Source organism: Passer montanus, unplaced genomic scaffold, assembly GCF_014805655.1.
Source record: "Passer montanus isolate IOZ18808 unplaced genomic scaffold, ASM1480565v1 scaffold8, whole genome shotgun sequence".
NCBI classification, from domain to species: Eukaryota; Metazoa; Chordata; class Aves; order Passeriformes; family Passeridae; genus Passer; species Passer montanus.
The window spans coordinates 961,406-983,116 of NW_024373256.1; the positions used below are offsets into that span (position 1 = coordinate 961,406).

Here is a 21,711-nt window from a genome sequence, read left to right on the forward strand (position 1 = left end):
ACCTGTGCTGTCCGAGCTGCAGCCAGCGGCACAGCGGGCCCCGGAGCCGGGAAAACCATCCCAGCCCTTGGGAGCCTTGGGGAGCCTCGGGATGGCGGCGCGGCCGCCCCCGGAGCGTTTCTCTGGCAGCTTCCAGGCAGGCAGGCCCGTAACCCGATCGGCCCCGGCGGTCTCAGCTGTCAGCCCCGCAGGGCCGGGCTGAGCCGGGAGCGCTCAGGGTGCGGAGCTCAGCCCGGCCCAGGTGAGACCGGCACCGGGGCAGCGAGCCGCGCACCTGGGCACGGCGGGACCGGGGGACCGGGGCTACCGGGGAACATCGCGCTCCCAGCCCCGGGAAGGCACGGGAATTCTGCTTTGGGGACTCCAACAAAAACTCCCTCAGGCTGCGGGAATTTCTGGCGGTTGCTGAGGATGGCACAGCGAGGGGACGGAGGCAGCGCATCACCGGCCCGGGGCTGCGGGTTGCGGCACCGCGGGGGCTGCGGGCTCGTTCCGCGGGTGTTTCCACGGCTGTGTTCCCCCTCGGCCTCCGCGGCTGTGCCCCGCTCCCGCCGGGGCGCCGGAGGGCGCTGGCAGCACCGGGAGCCGGAGCGGCGCCGCTTCCGCCGGGCCGCGGCTGCTCGGGGCCGGCCCCGGTGAGCCCCGGGGCTGCGGCGCGGCCAGGGAAGGGAGCGGGGCCGGGAGCGGCTGGGGACGTCCCGAGGGAGCTGGGGAGGGGCTCGGCCTGGAGGAAAACGGGGAGCAGGAGGGATGTCTGGCTCTGCGCAGCTCCTGCCCGGAGGGGACAGCCGGGGGGATTTGGGGTCTTATCCCAGGGAACGGGACAGGAGGAGAGGGAACGGCCCCAGGCTGGGCCAGGGGAGGGGCAGGGCGGGCACAGCAGGAATTTCCCCGTGGGAAGGCTGCTCAGGCACTGGAACTGCCCAGGGGGGTTTGCAGTGCCCATCCCCGGAGTGTCCCAGGAATTCCTGGAGGTGGCACTGAGCTCTGGGCTGGGGACAAGGTGGGCATGGGCACAGCCGGGGCTCCGTGGGCTGGGAGGCCATTTCCAGCCGAAAGGATGGAAATTTCTAGCCTAAAGGATGTGGGGATTGCGCGTTTGTGTTTCAGAGCTGCACCAAGCAGCGCCCTCGGTGCCTCCATCCCCGGGCTCAGGCAATGATATAGATATAGATATAGATATAGATATAGATATAGATATAGATATAGATATAGATATAGATATAGATATAGATATTTCACCCTGTTTTAATGCCTGCTCTCAAGGAAGTGAGCTAGAAGTGGACGTGCACTTCCTTTGAGATGGTTAAACCCTGCCCAAGCAGGCAGTACAAATCCCTTGGGTCTGCCAGCTGCTGTCCCTGCCTGGGGTGAGGATGGAGCTTCTCACCACGCCAGGAGTGCCCTCTTCACTAACACCACAACACAGCTTGGGAAAATTAAACAGGAATTTGCAGTTTTGTGGAATTGCTGCTGTCATCAAGAGGGAAAAGGTGGGGGATGTTTGAGGATTAAAATCGGGAGAGAATTATAAGTGGTGGCAGATATTTGAGGGAAAGCTCTTTAATGTGTGTACTAATGCTGCAGGCTCTTGTTCTCTAAGAAAGGAGCAGGAATGAGGAGCTTTAAAAGAGGATTAAGAATTGGCATTTTATTGTGAAAATGGGGAATTGGGAAAGCACCAGTTCGTTTTTCTGTCTGTTGGGCTGTGTCTGAATGAAAAGGGGAAAAAAATGCTGTAATACTTCTGGAAGGTAAAGGATGAGAGAATTATCACTTAAATTGTAAATTATGTTTAATGCTGTTCACAGGAGTTCAGACAGACTTTTTTTTATTACTGGTATTATACTTCCTTTTGGTTTATAGACACACTGTGCAGAGAAATTGATTTTTTTTTCCCCCCATATCTTAATAGCTGCTGCTATGAAGTGTTTAAACAGCAGCAATTAAATTCCTGCTGTGGTATGAAGCCACTGTCTGGAGGAATCCAGTCAATACTTGTGCCTGGGAAATAAATATATGTGGATATAATCAATATTTTACCTGGGATGTAAATACAGGCAATGCTGAGTGCAAGGTCACAATACAAGGTAAATTATTACAAGATAAATTATTTTAAGATAAGGAGCAATGCAATGCAAACCCCAGAATATCAGCAGGGTCTGAAGCCCTTAGAGAGCATCCAGAGGAGGGGCAGGGGGTGGGGAAGGGCCTGGAGGGGCCACGGGGGAGCAGCTCAGGGCACTGGGCACTACCCTGCAGAGTGCTGAGGTTTCCTGCAGGTTCTTTTTGCTGGGTTTGGTTTCCTCTTGCAGCACACTTGAAAAAAAACAACTTTATTTTTGCAAACACTCGTCCCTCGAGCCGCCGAGCTGCGACGCAGCAGTTCACACCAAAATATTTAGCATCTTCTCAGCTCCACATATGCTTGTTGCCTGCTGGTCTTTCACATCTGAGGCAAGAAGCTCTCACTGCATATTTTTGCCTCCGTGTCAGCTAGAAATAGGCACAGCCTCTGTAATTGCTGTGTTGCTGTAGAGATTGTCACTCGGAGCAGCGATCCCTGGGGCTCGTCCCTGCCCCAGGGAGCCCCTCCCTGAGCAGGGCAGCTCCTTCAGCAGGGCAGGCTCTGCTGGGAAGGACAATTGGACACGGAGCCATCGGGCTGGGGCTGCACAAACTGGATTTTTGGGGTTTGGTGGCTCGTGGGGTTTTTTTCCCCTCTCTTTTCTGGGGGCCACCAGCTTTATCCCTTCGCTTATCTCCCCTGGGCTGTCAGATGGGCTGATGGAGCATATTGTGGCTGGGGAATTGCTCAGTTCTATCCCCTGCTTAACCCAGCCTAAGCTCCTTAGAACTTTCACACATTAACCCAGATACGTTTGCTTGGGCCTGGGGGGCTCCCAGGGGCATGGAACCTCATTCCCCTGTGGAAAACCCCGGCAGCATTCCTGCCTCTCTTCCCTCCTCACGGAGAGGGGGCTCAGGCGCGGGAGGTTTGGGGTCCCCATCCCTGGGGGTGTCCAGGGAGGGACTGCAGGTGGCACTCAGAGCTCTGGGCTGGGACAAGGTGGGGGTCTGTCACAGCTGGGACTCGAGGGATGTGAAGCCTTGTCCAGCCTTCTGTGGTTCTGTGTTATGGCTGGACTGCATGAAGGTCTCTCCCACCTTTGATTCTGTGGTGGGAAGCCCCTGAAAAGGATCCTGCTGCCCAGTGCTGGGGCTGTGCAGCTCCAGAGCTGAGGGTGAGGGACTTGCAGTGAAATCTGAGCAGCAGGGATGGCCGGGTGACACAGAGCTTCATGTCCTCAGGTGCTGTCACTGGTGCTCCCCCGGCAGCTGCAGAGGGTGGCACAGCGGGCCCTGCACAGGCTCTTCCACACGAGGTATTGCCCTTCCATGCTTTGCCATTCCTTTTTACCCTGATTCCTGGTTGCTCTTGGGATCTCCTGCCACCGTCAGAGCTCTCAGTATTACCCTGAGACACCCTGTGTCCATTTGGGGTGCCTGGCAGGGGTTACAGAGTCCCTTTGTCTCTGCCTCCCCTGCTCCTTGTTTGGGGGGTGGTGCCTGGAATGTTTGAACACATTGACAAATGAGGATAACGTGGCTCAGTAGCAGATGTTGGTGACTGTGCTGGGATGCTGCAGCCCCACAGGAATTACCCCAGCCTCTGTGGCAGCTGCACGGAGTCAGACTGTCCCAGCCTCCATCCTCTGCCCCCAATCCCATTAGCCTCAGTCCAGCAGCCTGGCTGTCCAGGTGGCTGAGGGGGAGCCTGCCCCTGCATCCAGGTGGATTTTGTGTGTCTGTGAACTCTGGTGCCTCAGGAAGGATTTAAATACCTTTTCCCTGGGGACAGCAGCTCGCTGTGACAGTGGCCTCAGGGCTGTGAATCTGCAGCTGTGCTGGGCTGGTTCTGTGCCTGCTCTAACACTGCCAGAGGTGCTGGGATTCTGCACATTCTCTGGAACTGGTGCTCACTGCCCACCTCCTGCCACCCTTATTTCCTAACAGCTGGTTTTATTATTGTGGAGTTTTAAAGATTATTTTTGGGGCTTTTTCTTTGCTTTCAGAGTAGCAAATGTCTTCTGGCAGAATGTTTTGTGGCCCGTTGCTGTGGCATATTTTGTCAGCAGCAAGGGATTATAAGACTTTGTACTGACAGGGAAAAAACATCCAAAGGACATGTGAATAAAGCAGGGAATTTAGCTGACATATTTAAAGGAGTATATGTGGGAAGACGAGAAGGAGAAGCCAGTGGATGGAGAAAACACTATTAATATGCAATCCAAGCTGGCCTGAAAACCTAAAAGAGGCGTCTCCCTGCATTTGGAAAGTCTTTGATCACCTCTGAGTGTACTTGACCTGTTAATCAGGATGCTGGTATTAACTGCTGTCCCCTTTCCTCGGCAGGAGCTGTTTGTTTGTGGTGCTGCACGTGGCCCTGCAGGCTGCAGTGTTTGGGGAGTACACCTGCGAGGTGTTTGGGTACTGCTGGGAGCTGCAGTTCCCCCTCCTGCTGCTGCTCCTGCCCTACCTGCTGCTGGCTGCCAACCTGGGCTGCTTCCTGCTCTGCTCCCGGGCCGACCCAGGTCAGATCACACTCGTGCTCTGAAAACAGAAGAAAGTGCTACGAATGCCATGTTTGAGTTCTTTTTCTCGCCTCTTTGGCAGGCACAGTAACGAAATCCAACGCTGCATCCCTGGCTGAGGTTTATGCCTACGATGGGGTGCTGTTTCAGAGAGGCCTCGTGTGTCCCACGTGCGCCGTGCAGAAACCAGCCCGGTCCAAGCACTGCAGTAAGGATCTGAAATTCCTCGATTACTGTGGCAGTAGGACCTTCCCGAGGGCATCCTCCCCCGGGAGCTGCAGCTCCCACCACAGCTGTTCTGTTACCAGCTCAGTGCTCACAGGGCTGTGCTTGTGCTCCTGGGGTCCCAGGTCACTGCTGCATTTGCCCATCCCTGGAGCTGGTTGGGTGCTGTTTCTGCTCACAGAATTTACCAGTTCTGAGGGATAATTCACAGTCAGGAACAGCTGAGCTTGTGAGCAGCTGGAATTATAAATGAGAAATTATTATAAATGAGAAATTGTCACCTGCCAGGACCTCAGATCAGGATTTTCTGTTTCATAGTCACAGAGTCCTGTAATGGTTTGGGCTGGGAGGGATCTTTAAAGCCCATCTCATGCCCCCTGCCAGGGGCAGGGACACCTTCCACTGGCCCAGGGTGCTCCAAGGCCTGCCAGCCTGACCTGGAGCCCTGCCAGGGATAAGTCCACCACCTCTTTTTATCACCTAGAATAAAGGTGGGAGCTCTCATCTCTGCCTTCCAGGTGCTTTGCCTGGCAGTACTGTCAGAGAAAGCAAAGTCTTGGAGCAGCAATCTTGGTGAATAAAAGAGGAAACGAAATACATTGTTTTTCTTAGGATAGAGAATTGAATTTATTCAAGGTTACAGTCGGCTAAACCCTGACTGCAACTCCCACATATTTTCATCTTAAAAAAATCAAACCCACACATAAAGCTCAAACCGCCTACTGCAGAACAAAGTGCCAAGGCTCTCGTTTTGCCCCTGCCCCTGGAGGCGTGTGCAGGGCGTGCGTGCACCGCTTTGACCACCACTGCGTGTGGGTGAACAACTGCATCGGGGCGCGCAACGCCGGCGCCTTCCTGCTGTACCTGCTGTCCCTGGCGGCCACCGCCGGCGCCCTGGCTGCCGTCAGCGCTGCCCTGCTCGCCCAGCTGCTGCTGCTCTCCAACGCCCTGCACGGCTCCTACCGCGATGGCCAGGGCCAGGAGCACCCCGTGGACATCCCCCTCCTCGTCCAGGTCCGTCCTGTGTTCTGTCCGGCACTGAACAACGTCCTGTTCCCCCAGCACAGGACAGACTGCGGGGTTTGGGATGGACTGCAGGGTTTGGGACAGACTGAAGGGTTTGGGACAGAGGTTTGGGACAGACTGCAGACTGCAGGGTTTGGGACAGACTGCAGGGTTTGGGATGGACTGCAGGGTTTGGGGACAGACTGCAGGGTTTGGGATGGACTGCAGAGTTTTGGGATGGACTGCAGGGTTTGGGACAGACTGCAGGGTTTGGGATGGACTACAGGGTTTTGGGACAGACTGCAGGGTTTTAGCTGTTTCACGGATGGACTGCAGGGTTTTGGGATGGACTGCAGGGTTTTAGCTGTTTTATACATATAACTAGATTTAGAAAAGTGCCACTGCTGAATACTTTGGGAATGGGGTGTTTTTCTCACAGCACTTCCCATCCTACAGCCTCCTGTCTGCAGGATCTGTCACTCGGCAGCTCTGGTTCACAGAGATGGAATTTCCATTCCAGTGATCAGCTGCTGTAGTGAAGTTCAGGAAACAGCTGAGAGTCGCTGAGGTGCCTGGGTGGAGGTGCCCAAGCAGGACACAGCACCCTGGAATGCACAGTTCCACATGCAATGGATGTGCACTGCAGCTGGGCCCTGCTGTGCCCATGGGATTCAGCCCTCCCACGTTCTAACTCACTCCTCTCTCTCTCTGCAGCACCTTTTCCTGAATTTCCCCAGGATTGTCTTCATGCTGGGGTTTGTCATCCTGCTCACCCTCGTGCTGGGGGGATACTGCACCTTCAGCCTGTACCTGGCCCTCACCAACCAGACCACCAATGAATGGTGCAAATCCCGAAGGTTGGGGGGCTCCCCCCCTCTCCCCTCACAGCCTCAGGCCAGACCCCTCGTCTACAGAAACATTTATTCCAAAGGCATCTGGAGGAATTTGAAGGAAATCTTTAACCCTCCCACCGTGCTGGAAAGGAAGAAGAAAACATGAAGATATTGCTGGTGTTTCTCTGGGCATTTTTAAATGTTTTCTAAGACTGGAGTTCAGCACTGGGCTTGGCTGCCCCAGGCAGATTTTGGAACAGGATTACTGCAGAATTCACACACTGGTGCCTCAGCAGAGCATCACTGGAGCTCCCTCCCTCAGTGGGACTCAGGGCCAGCCCAGTCCTGGCCCCTGCACACAGGGCTTTGTCCATCTTCCCAAAGTGAATCTTTACCTCTGGCAAGGGCTAACAGAGCTCCTGTCAATTTGGAGGGAGCAGCATCTTTTTGTATCTTTCTTTGGGAAACAATTAAGCCATGACTGTTAACAATGGCTACAGCAGCTTGTGTGTATTGAGCTGAAAGAATGATTTCTGGCAGGGTCTTACCAGCAGAAACCGTGTCCTACTGACCTTTGAAGCACTAACTTCAGGAAGGAAATTAAATTCTCCTCTCCTTCCAGAAATTCTTCTGTTTGAGTATAATAGAATAGAAATTGGAAAAAAAAATGTAGTAAGAACTTTAAATAATTTTATTTTTAAAAATGTATTTATTTACATGCCAAATCTGTACAATATGCAATTAAAAATCCATATATGGTTAAAAAAAACCAAATTGCTATACAATATGGCTTTCCAGCCCCCAGGCTGGCTCTCAGAGCAGCCTGGCTGGCATTGCAGGGTACAATGATGCATTCATAGACCAGTACATAAGGCTACTTGTCCAGGATACCAAAGAAAAGAGAAATACTGCAGTACCGTGCCTTGGGAGGCCTGAAGGAGTGAGGTTAAAGGCATGAGAGTGTTTCAGTGGTGCTCAGCACACACCACCACTCCTTAGGTTTGGTTTTCTCAACTTGTTTTAAATGCATATATTTCAATAATCCCTCGTGAGACCCCCACACACTTGCTACACTTTCTGAATCCTTTTAAAAACCAGACCACTGCTGTCCCAGTGCTGGGCACAGGGGGCTGACTCCCAAAGGATCCTCCTTAATTCGAGGCTGCTGTACAGAACACTGAGTGCCACTTGGGACCTGTCAGTCTCCTGGGGTGACCAGGCCAAGGGTTTAACTCCCAGTGTTGGTTTGAGACTGAGAACACCTCAGTCCTGCCCTGTTATATCCCATTTTAGACCTGTTCTATCCAGTTTTAGACCTGTCCTCTCCCAACTTAGACCTGTTATATCCCATTTTAGACCTGTCCTCTCCCAATTTAGACCTGTTATATCCCATTTTAGACCTGTCCTCTCCCATTTCAGACCTGTTCTATCCAGTTTTAGACCTGTCCTGTCCCGTTTCAGACCTGTTCTATCCCATTTTAGACCTGTTCTATCCCATTTTAGACCTGCCCTGTCCCCTTTGGGCCTGTCTTGTCCCATTTTAGACCTGTCCTGTCCCATTTCAGACCTGCCCTGTCCCGTTTCAGACCTGCCCCATTCAGACCTGCCCTGCCCCGTTTCACACCTGCCCTGTCCCCTTTCCTGCCCCATTTCAGACCTGCCCTGTCCCGTTTCAGACCTGCCCTGTCCCGTTTCAGACCTGCCCTGTCCCGTTTCAGACCTGCCCTGTCCCGTTTCAGACCTGCCCTGTCCCGTTTCAGACCTGCCCTGTCCCGTTTCAGACCTGCCCCATTCAGCCCTGCCCTGCCCCGTTTCACACCTGCCCTGTCCCCTTTCCTGTCCCATTTCACACCTGCCCTCTCCCCTTTCCTGCCCCATTTCAGACCTGCCCTGTCCCGTTTCACACCTGCCCTGTCCTGTTTCAGACCTGCCCTGTCCCCTGACCACTCGCGTGCTCCCCGAGCAGCCCGAGCGCGGCTGTGCCGCCGCAGCCCCTCACACGATCACGGTCTGCACCTCCACCTCGCCCTCCTGCGCGGCGGCGATCACGAACTCGCCCGCGTGCTCCATGATCTCGATGTCCTCGGAGGCCACCATGGTGACGGTGGCCTCCTGCGCGGCCAGCCCGCCCTCGGCGGCCAGCACGGCGCCGTCGCCGATGGCCGAGGCCAGCGTCATGGCCACCTGCTCGGTGAGGCTCTCGGGCGTGGCGATGGTGATGGTGTCGGCGGCGTCGGCGGCCGCGGCGCCCTCGGCCACGGTGACGTTCTGCACGATGATCTGGTGGCCCGAGTTGGCCTGGTTGACGATCTGCTGCACCACCTTCATGATGTGGCTGTCCACCTGCAGGGGACAGGGCTGCTGCGTTGGCTGGCGTGGTTAGGAGCAGTTTTCACTGCACGGGGCGGCGGCAGGAGCAGCTCTGCATCCAGCTGCTCCAGCTGTTCACCCCAGGAACACACACTCTGCAACGTGTCACCCCTCCTGCCACTGCTTTACCTCGTGCCTTGTTCCCTCTATTATTTCAGTAGCTTCACTGGTCTCCATGTCTTCGGTAGAAGTCTGGAAGACAAAATAAGATTATTCTCTTTTTAGGTTCTTATAAAAAGAATTTTATCACTTGGATATAATTCACTAAGATCTTTTGCACAAGTCTTTCTGTTCCACTCACATGCAGCAGCTGCTCCAAAGACAACTCCTTGACATTCCCTCCCAATCCCATTATCAGGAACTACTTAAAAGGAATGCACAATGTTGACAAATAACTGAAAGAGAATGTCCTCCCTCAGCAGGATTTGGCCACGCAGCAGATTTTTCTCCTACTGGAGGAGAACTACAGCAGCACTCAACGACTGAGCTGTGTTACCCTGCTGAGAACTGGCTCTGTGTGACAGAGGGGAGAAAGTGAAATGCAGAATTCATTGCTTTTGGCAGCCTCTGTTAGAAACAACAGAGATTATCTGGGGCACAGTAAATTAAATAGAAATGGGAGAAAATAGGAGGGAAAGCTGAAGCAAGCTTGTGAGGACCTAAAATCTGGTGTGGTCAGTCCTCAGGCTCAGCCTCCTGGCACACACAGCACTTTGGGAGGGTGGGGAGGCTCCAAGTGCTTTCCTCCCAAACAAGGCTGATCCCACTGCAGGCAGGGCAGAGCCTGGAGCAGGAACATGAACAACTGCAGTTTTTCCTGACCAAAGCCTGTGCCAAGCTCCCCGTGAGCAGGCTGGCTGCCCCTCCTCACCTCGATGATGTACTCCTGGGTGTCTGCCACCACCGAGGAGAACTCCACCAGCACCGTGTGCGGATCCTCCGAAAGGACCGTGGCTGCCAGGTTGTCAGCAGACTGGCTCTCCTCTGACACTATCACTTCTTCCACCTCTTTCATAGCCAGGAGGCAGCCGCCTGCATGGGAGTCCAGAAAAACATCATTTTTTGTGACCATCTCCAGCAGCAGCAAGGGGATGCCACGGACAAGTGACCAGTGGCACGTGAGGGGCTCCTGGCCCACCAGGACAAGCCAAGGAACAGCCCAGGAGAGTCCCAGTGCCACCAGGAGCAGAGCAGCTCTCCAGTGCAACTCCAAGCACCACATGGGTAAATTCAGGTGGTAAAACCACTCAAGGGTTTCCAAGCCATTTGTGAGTAACATACAGTAAGAATTTGGTAATATTTTACATAATTGATCTTTTCTGCTGATACATCTCAGTATCTCCTACAAAAGTCCATTTTTTCCTCCAGTAAACTTGCATTGTTCCTTTGGAATAACACCGTCAGCACTACCTGAAGAAGTCTGGAAATCCCTGTCTAGGAGCTAAAGGAGCAGCAAGTCCAGTTCAGCTAATCCCACCAGACCAGATCATTGGTAAAACTTTACCCAGACATTTCCTTCCCAGAACTCCATGTGGGCCATTAGATCCACAGAATTCACAGAATGACCAGCTTGGAAGAGACCTTCAAGATCGAGTCCAACCCAGCCCTAGCACCTCAAGCAAACCATGGCACTGAGTGCCACATCCAGTCTTGGTTTAAACACATCCAGGGATGGTGACTCCACCACCTCCTGGGCACACCATTCCAGAACTTTCTGTAAAAAACCTTTCCTAATATCCAACCTATATTTCCCTTGACATTGCTTGAGATGTGTCCTCTGCTTCTGTCAGCTGCTGAGATCCACTCCCAGGTGCAAGCCCAGGGCAGCCCTGCTCTGCAACCATGATATTTTATGAAAAATCCTTTCCTAGGATTTTCCCATCCTGAGGAGCTGAGAGCCTCAGGAAAGAAATGTAAACAATAACTATCTGCTGCTGTGGAATGCAACAGGCGCATCTTCCATTGCTCCATATGGATTGTTTTTAATTGATGACCAATCACAGCTACCTGTGCCAAGGCTGTGAGCAGTCACAAGATTCTGTTAGGCATTCTATTCTATTCTATTCTATTCTATTCTATTCTATTCTATTCTATTCTATTCTATTCTATTCTATTCTATTCTATTCTATTCTATTCTATTCTATTCTATTCTATTCTATTCTATTCTATTCTATTCTATTCTATTCTTGGTCTTTGTAACCTTCTGATCTTTCTTCTCTCTCTGTTCTTTTAGTATAGTTTTAGTATAGTATTTTAATATAATATATAACACAATAAATCAGCCTTCTGAGCAAAATGGAGTCGTGTCCCCACAGTGGGAGGCACTGCTCACCTTTGGTTTTGAGGTGCCTGTTGAGGGTGCCGTGCTCGGCGAAGCCGCGGCCGCACTTGTAGCACTTGAAGGGCTTCTCGCCGGTGTGGTGGCGGATGTGGCGCACCAGGGAGCCCTTCTCCCGGAAGCCCCGGCTGCAGAACTGGCACACGTAGGGCTTGTCCTCCAGGTGGGTCCGGAAATGCACCTGCTGGGCGTTCTGCACGCCCAGGGAGGCAAGGCAAGGGCTCAGCAAGGACACGGCCAGCTCACAGGTTTCCTCCCACATTGGAACTCAACGTTTTATATAGGGCATGAGGATGGTTTTCTGGGGTGGTGGTTTAGGAATGGTACTTCCCAAGTCAGTGCTCACACCGTGACTCTCCAAACCATGAGCCACTCACTCGTTCTCCCTCTCCCCCTCCCCTCACAGTGGGCTGGGGAGGAGAATTGGAGGCACAAAAGGTGAAGATCATGGATTGAGATAAGAACAATTTACCAGAAACAGAAATAAGATAAAAAACCACTATTGATAGTTTCTTGCACGGAGAGTGCAAGAAAGAGGTGAGCAACTCACCTGCCCTAATAATAGACAGAAGGAACCCCTTTCCCCCCACACCAGATTGTTCTAGCCATGCACCCTCCTGGCTACTGCAAAAATTAACCCAGTCCTGGCCAGAACCAGGACACTGTTATTACATATTTGCTCCACACATAAAGGAACAGTTTCTTCAGAAACGTGATGGTTTTACAAAGACTGTCCTTTTGCCCACTAAACCCCAACATCTTTCTGGAGTTTCAGCTCACAGAATCACTGAATGGTTTAGGTTAGAAAGAACTGTAAGGAACATCTTGTTCCACCCCCCTGCCACGGGCAGGGACACCTTTCACTATCCCAGGTTCCTCCGAGCCCTGTCCAATCCAGCCTTGTACACTCGCAGGGACGGAGCAGCCACAACTTCTCTGGGCTACACGAGACAGGCGAGCTCTCTGAGGAGCAAAGCCTCCTGCCCTGTGCCAAAGCCAGGCTCTGGGCATGCCCTGAGGAGGTTTGGGAGGGGGGCCCACCTTTGTCTTGTAGCGCTTGCCGCACTTGGGGCAGGCGTAGGGCCGCTCGTCCGAGTGCACGCGCCGGTGCCCCTTGACGTGGGCTATGGTCTTGTAGAGCTTGCCACACTCCCCGCAGCGGAACCGCCGCTCGTTCACGTGCACCTCCTGGTGCTTCTTCAGCAGGTAGCCCTTGGTGAACTCCTTGCCACACTCCTCACACTTGAAAGGTTTGTACTCTGGAGGGACACAGGGGGAAAATGTGTGGTTGATCCAGGGCAAGCTGCAGCACAAGGATGTGGTACAGGTGTGACTGAAGTGTTATAAAAAGTGACCTGGAGAAGGGGAGGAATTGTATTGTCAACCATGTGTGTGGGCTTTCACAGAACCCCAAAATAGCTGGGTTGGGAAGGGACCTCTGGGGTGGGAAGGGACCTCTGGGGATCATCCAGTCCAGCCCTGTGCCCAGGCAGGGTCACCTGGAGCAGGTGACACAGGAATGTGTCCAGGGTTCTGCCACCCTCATTGCAAAGTGGTTTTTCCTCATGTCAACATGGAACTTGCTGTGTTTTAGTTCCTGGCCATTGCTCCTCATCCTGTCACTGAACAGAGTCTGGCACCATCCTCTGACACCCCTGGGAGGGATTTGTATGGATTGATGGATCCCCTCTCAGCCTTCCCTTCTCCAGACTGACCAGGCCCAGCTCCTGCAGTCTCTCCTCCTCAGGGGAGCTGTGCATGGCTGAGCTCACTGAGCCACAGCTCATGCCACACAGCAGCCCCAGCAGCACTTTACCTGTGTGACTCTTGCTGTGAGTTTCCAGGGCAGCAGCTTCACTGAAGGCTTCATTACAGTGAGAGCAAATGTAACGTTTGTACCCGTTGGTTCTTTCTGCAGGTGTCTGCTGGACAGAAAATGGGAAAACTGCTTTTCTATTTTTGTACTGGTGTGTCCAGTTAGGATTGCTACCCAAATTCCCAGTTAAGCACTGCAGCTTTGACAGGAAAGAGTTCTCTGTTGTGAAAAGAGACACCATGTGCCTGAAGGAACATCTTCCTTAAATCACACCTGCACAATGTAACTCTAAAACCTGACACAAAGCCACAGGCAGACACATGAGGACAACAGTGCTGCCCACAACCAAATAGAGACAAGGAAGGTTAAAAAATGAATCTGTTGATGGAATACAAACATACAGACTCTGCTCCTTCCAGTTTAGCACACTGCTCCCCACAAGGCTCCTCTTCTACTTCCACCCCTTTGTTTTCCAGCTCTTCTGGAGCAGCTGCCACAGGTTCCTCTGGCTTCTGCACCTCCTCCACGGCCACTCTCTCGATGACAATGCCCGAATTCCTCATGGCCTGCCTCAGCAGGTTCTCACTGTTCACCTCCCCCTCGCAGGGCAGCTCCTCAGGATGCGGCTGCTGAAGGAACAGAGAGGAAGTTGGGCACAGCCAACCCACAACGTTTTACAGCAACACTGCTGCAGGGCCACTCTCTCTGGGGTCTGCAGTGCTGTGCTGTGGGGTGCAAAGATCAACCAGGGAATACCTCGGGCTGAGGAGGAGGAGGAGGTGGCACAAGCCCACCAAGTTCATTCCACACCCGGATTTACTGTCAGTACCCGAGACACCTCTGCTCACGAGGAATGTTCTTTGTGTAAAACACACAGAGGGTGTTTGAGGCAAACAACACTCACATCTGGCTCCAGGGGTTTTGCATCCACCACGGGAAGCTCCTGCATCTGCACGTGGACCTCATGGAGCACATTGCCTTTTGCATCTGTCACGAGGTGGATGACAGGAGAGGCCTCGATGGATTCGCTCGCTATGGAGGACACCGTGTCTGTGCTGGAGCTGCAGGGCCCTGCAGGGATGAACCACGTGGGGAAATGCACCCCTCAGCAACTCCCTGTGCCCTAAAAAACCTGCCTCAGAGCACAAGGTGCCTGTTAACACCACCTTGGTACCAGATTCTCAAACATTCTTGAGTTCACACCTGGCTTCAAGGTAATAACTTTGCTCTATAAATTACTTTTTTCTGGTATAGAAAATGTAATTTCAAAACCGTGGGAATACTTCTTATCATAAACAAGAATCATGGAATGGTTTGGGTTGGAAGGGATCTTACAGGTCATCCAGTGCCACCCCTGCCATGGCAGGGACACCTTCCACCATCTCAGGCTGCACCAAGCCCTGTCCAGCCTGGCCTTGGGCACTGCCAGGGATCCAGGGGCAGCCACAGCTGCTCTGGCACCCTGTGTCAGAAGGAATTTCTATTCCAAGTGCTGTGAGGGTTTGGCTTTCTCAGACAGGAGGCAGGTCCTGGCAGCATCACTGACCTGATGGCAGATCATCTTTGTTGACAACTATTTCTTTGGTCACGTTGAAGCGGATTTTTTCAGTGCAAGGCGTCAGAGATTTAAGGTGCCGAGTCAAAGCTCCTGATTCCCGGAAGCTTTTCCCACATTTCTTGCATTTGTAAGGTCTTTCATCTGGAAATTACAAGAATCAAAACAACCATGTTAAAGCCAGCACTGCCAGGATCAGCACTGTATGACAGGCTGAAGAACATATTCAGCTTTCTAGAGAACATGACTGTGCCTATCCCAGAACCTTCCACTGCCTCCCAGCCCCCAATGGTCTCAGCTCAGCAAAACATGGGAAGCAGCAAGGAATTCCACTGGAAGGCAAATGGATAACCACAAACAGCTCCAGTAAGAAGGAGCTCTGTTTGGGAGAACTCTCACCCGTGTGCCGCCGATGGTGTCGGATCAGAGACCCCTTTGTCCTAAAGGAAGTCCCACAGAGTTTGCACTCATAGTCCTTCCTGCTGCTGTGAGTGATCATGTGAGCTTTGAGGATGCTGGCCTAGGGAAAGAATTTCCTTTAAGAGACGTTCCAAAGAGTTTAAAGATTTTACATTTTAGCTGTAAAGAACAACAACAAGGCTCCTTGTGAAGGCAGAACTTCCCTCTGGGAAGGGTGGCAGGCAGTAAAGCACACTGCTGCTGAGTCTTGGCATCTCTTAGCCTAAAAGGCTCCCCAAGCCACACCAGCAGAGGGGCTACTCACAGTTTTAAATGTCTTCTGGCACAGCTCACACACGTATCGCCCCTCCTTGTTGACCTGCAGCTTGACCTTGATCAGCTCGCTGGACATGTCCTGCTCCTGCTCCTCGGGGCTGCCCTGCTCCTCACTGACCTCCCCATCCACGTGGCCATTCGGGCTCTCAAACACGTGCTCTCCTGCTACAATGACCTCTTTGATGTGCCCACTGCCTGGGAAAAGGTGGGGACACAGTTGGGTTCCTTGCAGGACAACAAACCATCCCCTGTCTCAGCATGTCAGCAGGAAGAAGGAGAAAAGATGTTTTAAACCTGCCACTGGAGTATTTGCAACCTCCTCATTATGGCAGCATAAATGGGCACTTCTGGAACAGAGTTTAACATCTAATTTGTATTAATTAGTTGTATTAATTAAGCTGAAGGAGGGTAGGTTTAGAATAGCTATTGCAAAGGAATTGTCCAACCCAACCCATCCCATGGCTATTCCACGGCCCTGGTGGGAGAGGATTGCAGAGCTGGCCCAGGGCTCTGTGGGAACAGCCCCAAATCCCAGTGACACGGAGGTGTCACCCACCCAAAGCCATCAGGAAGGTCACAGATGAGGGAACAGGTACCAGACCCCCCCGGGGTGCCACGGCACTGCCAGAGCTCACCTACGATGGCCGAGGCGTCGCTGATCTCCTCTGCTATGGAAGAGGCTTCAACGACAATGTGAGCAACAGTGATGGACTCCTCGACAGCAGGAACCACCTGCTGGCACAGAGCAGCCCTCAGCAGGCAGTTCTGCTCGCCTGAGCACACTGCTCCCTCCCTCCAACCCAGCAGACCCGAATGATTTCCAGCCCAGGCTGGGAGAAGCCGCTGTCACCTGTTGGTAACTCTGCATGTGTGGAGACGCAAGGCTTGACTCTATTTTCAGAAGGCTGGTTTGTTATATTATGATATATATTATAGTAAAATACTACATTAAAACTATACTAAAAGAACAGAGAGAAAAAAATGATCGGAAACCTACACAGAACAAGAATAGAATGCGTAACAAAACGTTGTGACTCTCAGGGCCCGATGCAGCTTCATCTGTGATTGGCTCTTAATTAGAAACAACCCACCTGCCCCAATCCCAGCTGCACCTGTTGCATTCTACAGCAGACAATTATTATTTACATTTCTCTCCTGAAACCCTCAGCTCCTCAGGAGGGGAAAAGCCCGACACGGGATTTTTGATAAAAGCTCGCAGTCACCTTTTGTCCGTCCTGCCCGAGCAGGCCGGCCAGCGCGTCGGGAGGGCGCTGGCAGCGCTTCTGCAGCTTGTGCTGCACGAACTCCTGCAGCGAGCTGAACTCGGACTGGCAGCGCCCGCAGCGGTGCACGTCATCCTCGTCTGCGGGGAGAGCGCCGTCAGCGGGGCCGGGCCACGGCACCGGGCACCGGCACCGGGCGCCCCGGCCCGGCCCGGCCGCTGCTGCCGTAAGCGCCGCCGGCCCCGCGCCCGTTGCCATCGCGGCCCCCGTGTCGCAACGCGCCGCAAGATGGCGGCTTTACGGCCGTGTCGTCATAACAACGGGACGGGGCTCGGCGGGGAACGCGCCCGCCGCGCGGCGGTTCCGGGCGCTGTCGGGCGCTGTCGGGGCGCGGTCCCTCCGCTCGCCCCGGTGACCGCCGAGCCCCGGCGGAGCGGAGCCCGAGCAGTTCCCGAGGAGTTACCGCGGAGTGGCCCAGCGCGGTACCGACCGAGCCCCGGCGCGCCCTGGCCAATGGCAGCGCGCGGGGGGCGGGCCCTCGGGCCGGGCGGCCAATGAGAGCGCAGCGCGCCGGGCGCCATCGGCGGCGACGTGCGGGAGGACGGAGGGGACACCGGGCGCCGGCTCCCGGCGCGGGGGGCGTGGCCGCCATCAGCGCCCCCCCACAGGGACGCGGGCCGAGGGCGAGGCGGCGCGGGCCGTGCTGGCCAACGCCGACACGCTGCTCTTCGACTGCGACGGCGTGCTGTGGCGCGGCGAGGCGGCCGTGAGCGGCGCGGCGGAGGCGCTGGGCCGGCTGGCGGCGGCGGGCAAGCGGCTGTGCTACGTGACCAACAACAGCGGGCGGACGCGCGCGGCCTACACCGAGAAGCTGCGGCGCCTGGGCTTCCCGCCCGCCGAGCCCCGGCACGTCTTCAGCTCGGCCTTCTGCGCCGCCCGCTACCTGCGGCAGGCGCTGCCGCCCGGCGCCGCCGCCTACGTGCTGGGCAGCGCCGCGCTGGCCGCCGAGCTGGAGGCCGTGGGCATCCCGCACCTCGGGCCCGGGCCCGCCGCGCTGCCCGGGCCCGCGCCCCGCGACTGGCTGCAGGCGCCGCTGGAGCCCGCCGTGCGCGCCGTGCTCGTGGGCTTCGACGAGCACTTCAGCTACGCCAAGCTGTGCCAGGCGCTGCGGTACCTGCTGCGCGGCGGCGCCGAGTGCCTCCTGGTCGGCACCAACCGCGACCACCGGCTGCCGCTCGAGGGCGGCGCCGGCATCCCCGGTGCGCGGGGCGAGCGGGAGCGGGGGGTCCCGGGGGTGGGGCGGGGGGTCTCCGTGCTCTGCTGGGCACGCCTCGGGGTGGTGTTGGTAGAGTTGTTCCTCGACCTCGGGAAGAGCCTTTTGGCCCGGGGAGTGGCGGAGCGCTGGAGCGGCTGCCCGGGGAGGGTGTGGAGTTTCTGGAGGTGTTCCAAACTCGCCTTGGCACGCTCCTGTGTCACCTAATCCAGGTGGCCTTTTCTTCTAGGGGGGTTGGACTGCATCATCTCCAGAGGTCCCTCAGCTCCAGCTGTCCTGGGGTTCTTTGAGGCAGCCTGGGCTTCCCAGAGCCTTTCCACAGCACCCTTAAAGAGAGAGAATCCTTATTGATCCTTTACTTGCAGATGGGAGTTCCCTTTTGCCACTGTGGGATGCAATTCCCATCTCCTGGCAGGCTTTAAGCACCACTTTTCCTGGGACCCACTCGTCCCTCTGCCTGTAAAGCTGAAGTGTCCATCCCCAGTGTCCTGGGGGGGGTTTGTCCTGGCTCCTGTGGGCATCGAAAGCCTTCTGTCCCTAATCCCTGTCCCTGTTCCCACAGGCACGGGCTGCCTGGTGAAGGCTGTGCAGACACTGTCCCTAATCCCTCTCTGTGTTCCCACAGGCACGGGGTGCCTGGTGAAGGCCATGCAGACACTGTCCCTAATCCCTCTCTGTATTCCCGCAGGCACAAGGTGCCTGGTGAAGGCCATGGAGACACTGTCCCTAATCCCTCTCCCTGTTCCCACAGGGATGGGGTGCCTGGTGAAGGCTAGGATTCCTGGTGAAGGCTATGGAGACGCTGTCTGTCCCTAATCCCTGTCCCTGTTCCCACAGGCACGGGCTGCCTGGTGAAGGCCATACAGACACTGTCTGTCCCTAATCCCTCTCCCTGTTCGCACAGGGATGGGGTGCCTGGTGAAGGCTAGGATTCCTGGTGAAGGCTGTGGAGATGCCCTGTGTCCCTAATCCCTGTCCCTGTTCCCACAGGCACGGGCTGCCTGGTGAAGGCCGTGGAGATGCCCTCTGTCCCTAATCCCTGTCCCTGTTCCCACAGGCACGGGCTGCCTGGTGAAGGCCGTGGAGACGGCGGCGCAGCGCGAGGCGTTCATCGTGGGCAAGCCCAACCGCTTCATGTTCGACTGCGTGGCCGGGGAGTTCCCGGTGGACCCCGCGCGCACCATCATGGTGGGGGACCGGCTGGACACGGACATCCTGATGGGCAACAGCTGCGGCCTCACCACGCTGCTCACCCTGACCGGCGTGACGGCGCTGGACGAGGTGCGGGGCCACCAGGACAGCGGCTGTCCCGCCAGGCACAGCCTGGTCCCCGACTACTACGTGGACAGCATCGCCGACCTGCTCCCGGCGCTGGGGGAGTAACGGGCCCGGGCAGCAGCCCCGTGGCAGTGGCGTGCCCACCGGGCACTCCCCGGGGTTAGAACCCTTCACTTGTCCCCTCGCTGTCCTCTCGGTACGGTTCTGTTTACATCTCAGTCTGAAATGCACTTTGAACAAAGGGGGCATTACAGGGGCTGGGGCTTGCCGCTGGCTTTAGCTGTGGTGCATGGGTGCAGTGCAGTTGTGGTGCATGGATGCAGTGCAGTTGTAATGCATCCGTGCAGTGTAGTTGTAATGCATCCGTGCAGTGCAGTTGTAGTGCATCCATGCAGTGCAGCTGTAGTGCATGGATGCAGTGGAGTTGTGTATGGATGCAGTGCAGCTGTAGTGCATGGATGCAGTGGAGTTGTAATGCATCCGTGCAGTGCAGTTCTGGTGCATCCGTGCAGTGCAGTTGTAATGCATGGATGCAGTGGAGTTGTGCATGGATGCAGTGCAGCTGTAGTGCACCCATGCAGTGCAGCTGTAGTGCATGGATGCAGTGCTGGTGGTGCTCCCCTGCACGGCTCCTCTGCGCTGAGCTGGGCAGCTGGAGCTGCTTGGTCTGAGGGGAAGGATCATGTCCTGGCCAGGCTGGGCCGTGGCTCAGCCCAGTCTGTTCAGGCTCTTGGGATGTGCAGCAGCTCTGGTTGTGGTTAGACACTTGTGGAGCTGGTGTTTGCCCTTGGGGTGGCTTTTTCCCAGCTGGGGCCCTCTTGAAGGGCACAGCCCCACCTCAGGTCACACAGATTCATCTCCTTCATTTGACCACTGCACATTGCACTTGTGATGCAGATTGGGATGATCCCACGAAATTCCAGCCCTTGGCTGCTGCACACAGTGTCTGTCCAAGGTCGAGAGTGTGTAAAGCACATGTACACACTGGCACTCCCTGAGCATAAAGTTAAGAGTATATTTAAATTATAAATAGAGACTATGATTGATAATATATCTTGTTTCCCAGGAGGGAGGATGAGAGGAATGTATTTCACTGATTTAATTCTCCTAAACCGTTGCATTTGGTAATGCAGAGAGTCTGTAGCCACACAGGACTGTCCCTCATTCCTGCTGCTGCTTCCCAGAAACCCCTGGATCAATGCAGACCAAGCTCCTGCACTTCCCTCAGCATCAGAGGCTTTAGCTGCACAATCCCAGTTCCTGTCAGTCCGTGAAGGATGTAGTGCCCAGGAGAGCTGTCCACAGCAGCCCTGTGGCTGCTGCCTGTGTGTGAGGGTAGCTCGTGCTTCCTCCCCATCCCTGAGGTTCAGATCTTCCGCGTGTGCCGGCGGGGGCCGGGCACGGTGGGCAGGAGGAGTGCTGGCTTGCTCAGGGATGATTCCTCTTGATCTCCAGGTGGGATTGGGCAATGAGGGGCTCACCACAGGGTGGTTTCTGTGCTGCCTGAATCCCACAGTGAAAGCTTTTGCGTTATAGAATTAACTGAAAATTATATATGCAAATAACACGCTTTTATCGCATAGATTCCAGTACCTACAGTTCCATTTGAGCACTGGTTTTCCTTCCTGCCCAGCTGAGGAGCTCGGGCAGTGCTGATGCCATTTCCTGCCTGGTAACTTGTCACCTTCTTTGTACAGCAATAACCCTGCAGTCCAGAGGGTCTCTGTGTTCAGAGCACTGGCTGAGCCTCTGAAGGGCTGTTTGTTTGTGAGGTGGGAGTTGTGGAAGAAGTGTGGAAAATCTCTTGTGCAAAGTGCCAGAGGCAGAGCTGGCCCTTGCTCTGGGTAACGTGGAGGTGGACATTGTGCACTCACTGCAGGTCGTGTCTGGTGTAATTGTGGGTTTGGATCCAGTCTCTGTTTCTGGTGGTGCTTTTTGTGTCAGGAGAAGGCCAGCAGAGAGTGCAGCATCCCTCGTCAGTCTGTCCCTGCCGAGGGCTCTGGCTGGCAAGGGAGCCACTGCCTGGGCTCAGGGTGCTGGCATGGGCTGGTGGCGGTGTCAATCGTGCTTCAAATCTCTGTTCTGACTTCCACACTGTTCTTAATCCTCTACTTGAATTCCCATTAAACTCAAACCTGCTCTCCCCAGCGTTGTCTCACTGGTCTGGTCTCTGTGAGCTGTGGTGCAGCTGTGCATTGGGAATCCTGGGGGTCAGGGATGGTTTGGGTTGGAAGGGACCTCAGAGCCCACCCAGTGCCACCCTGCCATGGCAGGGACACTTCCACTGTCCCAGGCTGCCCCAAGCCCTGTCCAGCCTGGCCTGGGCACTGCCAGGGACCCATGGGCAGCCCCAGCTGCTCTGGGCACCTGTGCCAGGCGTGCCCTCCCTCCCAGGGAAGAATTTCTTTCCAACACCAAATCTAACCCTGGCATTCCCCTTTGCCCTGCCCGTGCCCTTGGCCGAA

The 21,711-nt window shown here is 55.1% G+C and overlaps 4 protein-coding genes across 13 annotated transcripts in view; 2 read left to right on the top strand and 2 right to left on the bottom strand.

Moving 5' to 3' along the window:
- LOC120513327 (delphilin-like) overlaps window positions 1-619 on the bottom strand; it is a 41,145-nt gene extending 40,526 nt beyond the window's left edge. Inside the window, 1 exon segment of the mRNA XM_039732653.1 lies at window positions 3-619. The gene's annotated coding sequence lies outside the window, so the exon portion shown is untranslated.
- On the top strand, window positions 92-7,419 carry ZDHHC4 (zinc finger DHHC-type palmitoyltransferase 4). The gene is made up of 6 exons (XM_039731838.1): window positions 92-148; window positions 3,313-3,386; window positions 4,417-4,595; window positions 4,678-4,803; window positions 5,590-5,834; window positions 6,540-7,419. Exons 1-6 carry the CDS (start codon window positions 92-94, stop codon window positions 6,822-6,824), a joined length of 966 nt encoding a protein of 321 aa, XP_039587772.1. The 3' UTR covers window positions 6,825-7,419.
- E4F1 (E4F transcription factor 1) lies at window positions 7,329-17,210 on the bottom strand. 10 transcript variants are annotated; one of them, XM_039731813.1, is made up of 15 exons: window positions 16,696-17,209; window positions 16,108-16,207; window positions 15,462-15,667; window positions 15,137-15,257; window positions 14,729-14,881; window positions 14,087-14,253; window positions 13,584-13,811; window positions 13,183-13,291; window positions 12,408-12,625; window positions 11,361-11,559; window positions 9,900-10,060; window positions 9,158-9,220; window positions 8,544-9,001; window positions 8,017-8,261; window positions 7,329-7,953 (listed from the first exon to the last, which is right to left on the bottom strand). In XM_039731813.1, exons 1-13 carry the CDS (start codon window positions 16,951-16,953, stop codon window positions 8,654-8,656), a joined length of 2,331 nt encoding a protein of 776 aa, XP_039587747.1. In that variant the 5' UTR covers window positions 16,954-17,209; the 3' UTR covers window positions 7,329-7,953; window positions 8,017-8,261; window positions 8,544-8,653. The 10 variants fall into 10 exon arrangements, with proteins under 10 accessions (XP_039587747.1, XP_039587746.1, XP_039587750.1 ...); XM_039731812.1 differs by having other exon boundaries at window positions 7,329-7,932; window positions 7,996-8,261; XM_039731816.1 differs by having other exon boundaries at window positions 7,329-8,261; window positions 13,584-13,808; window positions 16,696-17,210.
- LOC120512957 (phosphoglycolate phosphatase) lies at window positions 16,984-21,394 on the top strand. Its single transcript, XM_039731839.1, has 3 exons — window positions 16,984-17,024; window positions 17,119-17,954; window positions 19,026-21,394. The coding sequence occupies exons 1-3, from the start codon at window positions 16,984-16,986 to the stop codon at window positions 19,349-19,351; spliced, it is 1,203 nt and encodes a 400-aa protein (XP_039587773.1). The 3' UTR covers window positions 19,352-21,394.
- Window positions 21,395-21,711: the final 317 nt, after the last annotated feature.

What these genes read in the sequence shown, in the direction of transcription:
- ZDHHC4 (XM_039731838.1), top strand. Translation starts at nt 92, where the DNA reads ATGGCGGCGCGGCCGCCCCCGGAGCGTTTCTCTGGCAGCTTCCAGGCA. An exon ending in GCTTCCAGGCAGGCAGGCCC is followed by an intron (nt 149 to 3,312) that starts GTAACCCGATCG and finishes TCATGTCCTCAG; the next exon opens with GTGCTGTCACTGGTGCTCCC. An exon ending in AGCCCGGTCCAAGCACTGCA is followed by an intron (nt 4,804 to 5,589) that starts GTAAGGATCTGA and finishes CTGCCCCTGGAG; the next exon opens with GCGTGTGCAGGGCGTGCGTG.
- E4F1 (XM_039731811.1), bottom strand. Translation starts at nt 16,953, where the DNA reads ATGGCAACGGGCGCGGGGCCGGCGGCGCTTACGGCAGCAGCGGCCGGG. An exon ending in AACTGGAAGGAGCAGAGTCT is followed by an intron (nt 13,292 to 13,583) that starts GTATGTTTGTAT and finishes TTTTCTGTCCAG; the next exon opens with CAGACACCTGCAGAAAGAAC. An exon ending in GCAAGCGCTACAAGACAAAG is followed by an intron (nt 11,560 to 12,407) that starts GTGGGCCCCCCT and finishes CTGGGCGTGCAG; the next exon opens with AACGCCCAGCAGGTGCATTT.
- LOC120512957 (XM_039731839.1), top strand. Translation starts at nt 16,984, where the DNA reads ATGGCGGCTTTACGGCCGTGTCGTCATAACAACGGGACGGG. An exon ending in CGTCATAACAACGGGACGGG is followed by an intron (nt 17,025 to 17,118) that starts GCTCGGCGGGGA and finishes GTGACCGCCGAG; the next exon opens with CCCCGGCGGAGCGGAGCCCG. An exon ending in GGGCGGCGCCGGCATCCCCG is followed by an intron (nt 17,955 to 19,025) that starts GTGCGCGGGGCG and finishes CTGTTCCCACAG; the next exon opens with GCACGGGCTGCCTGGTGAAG.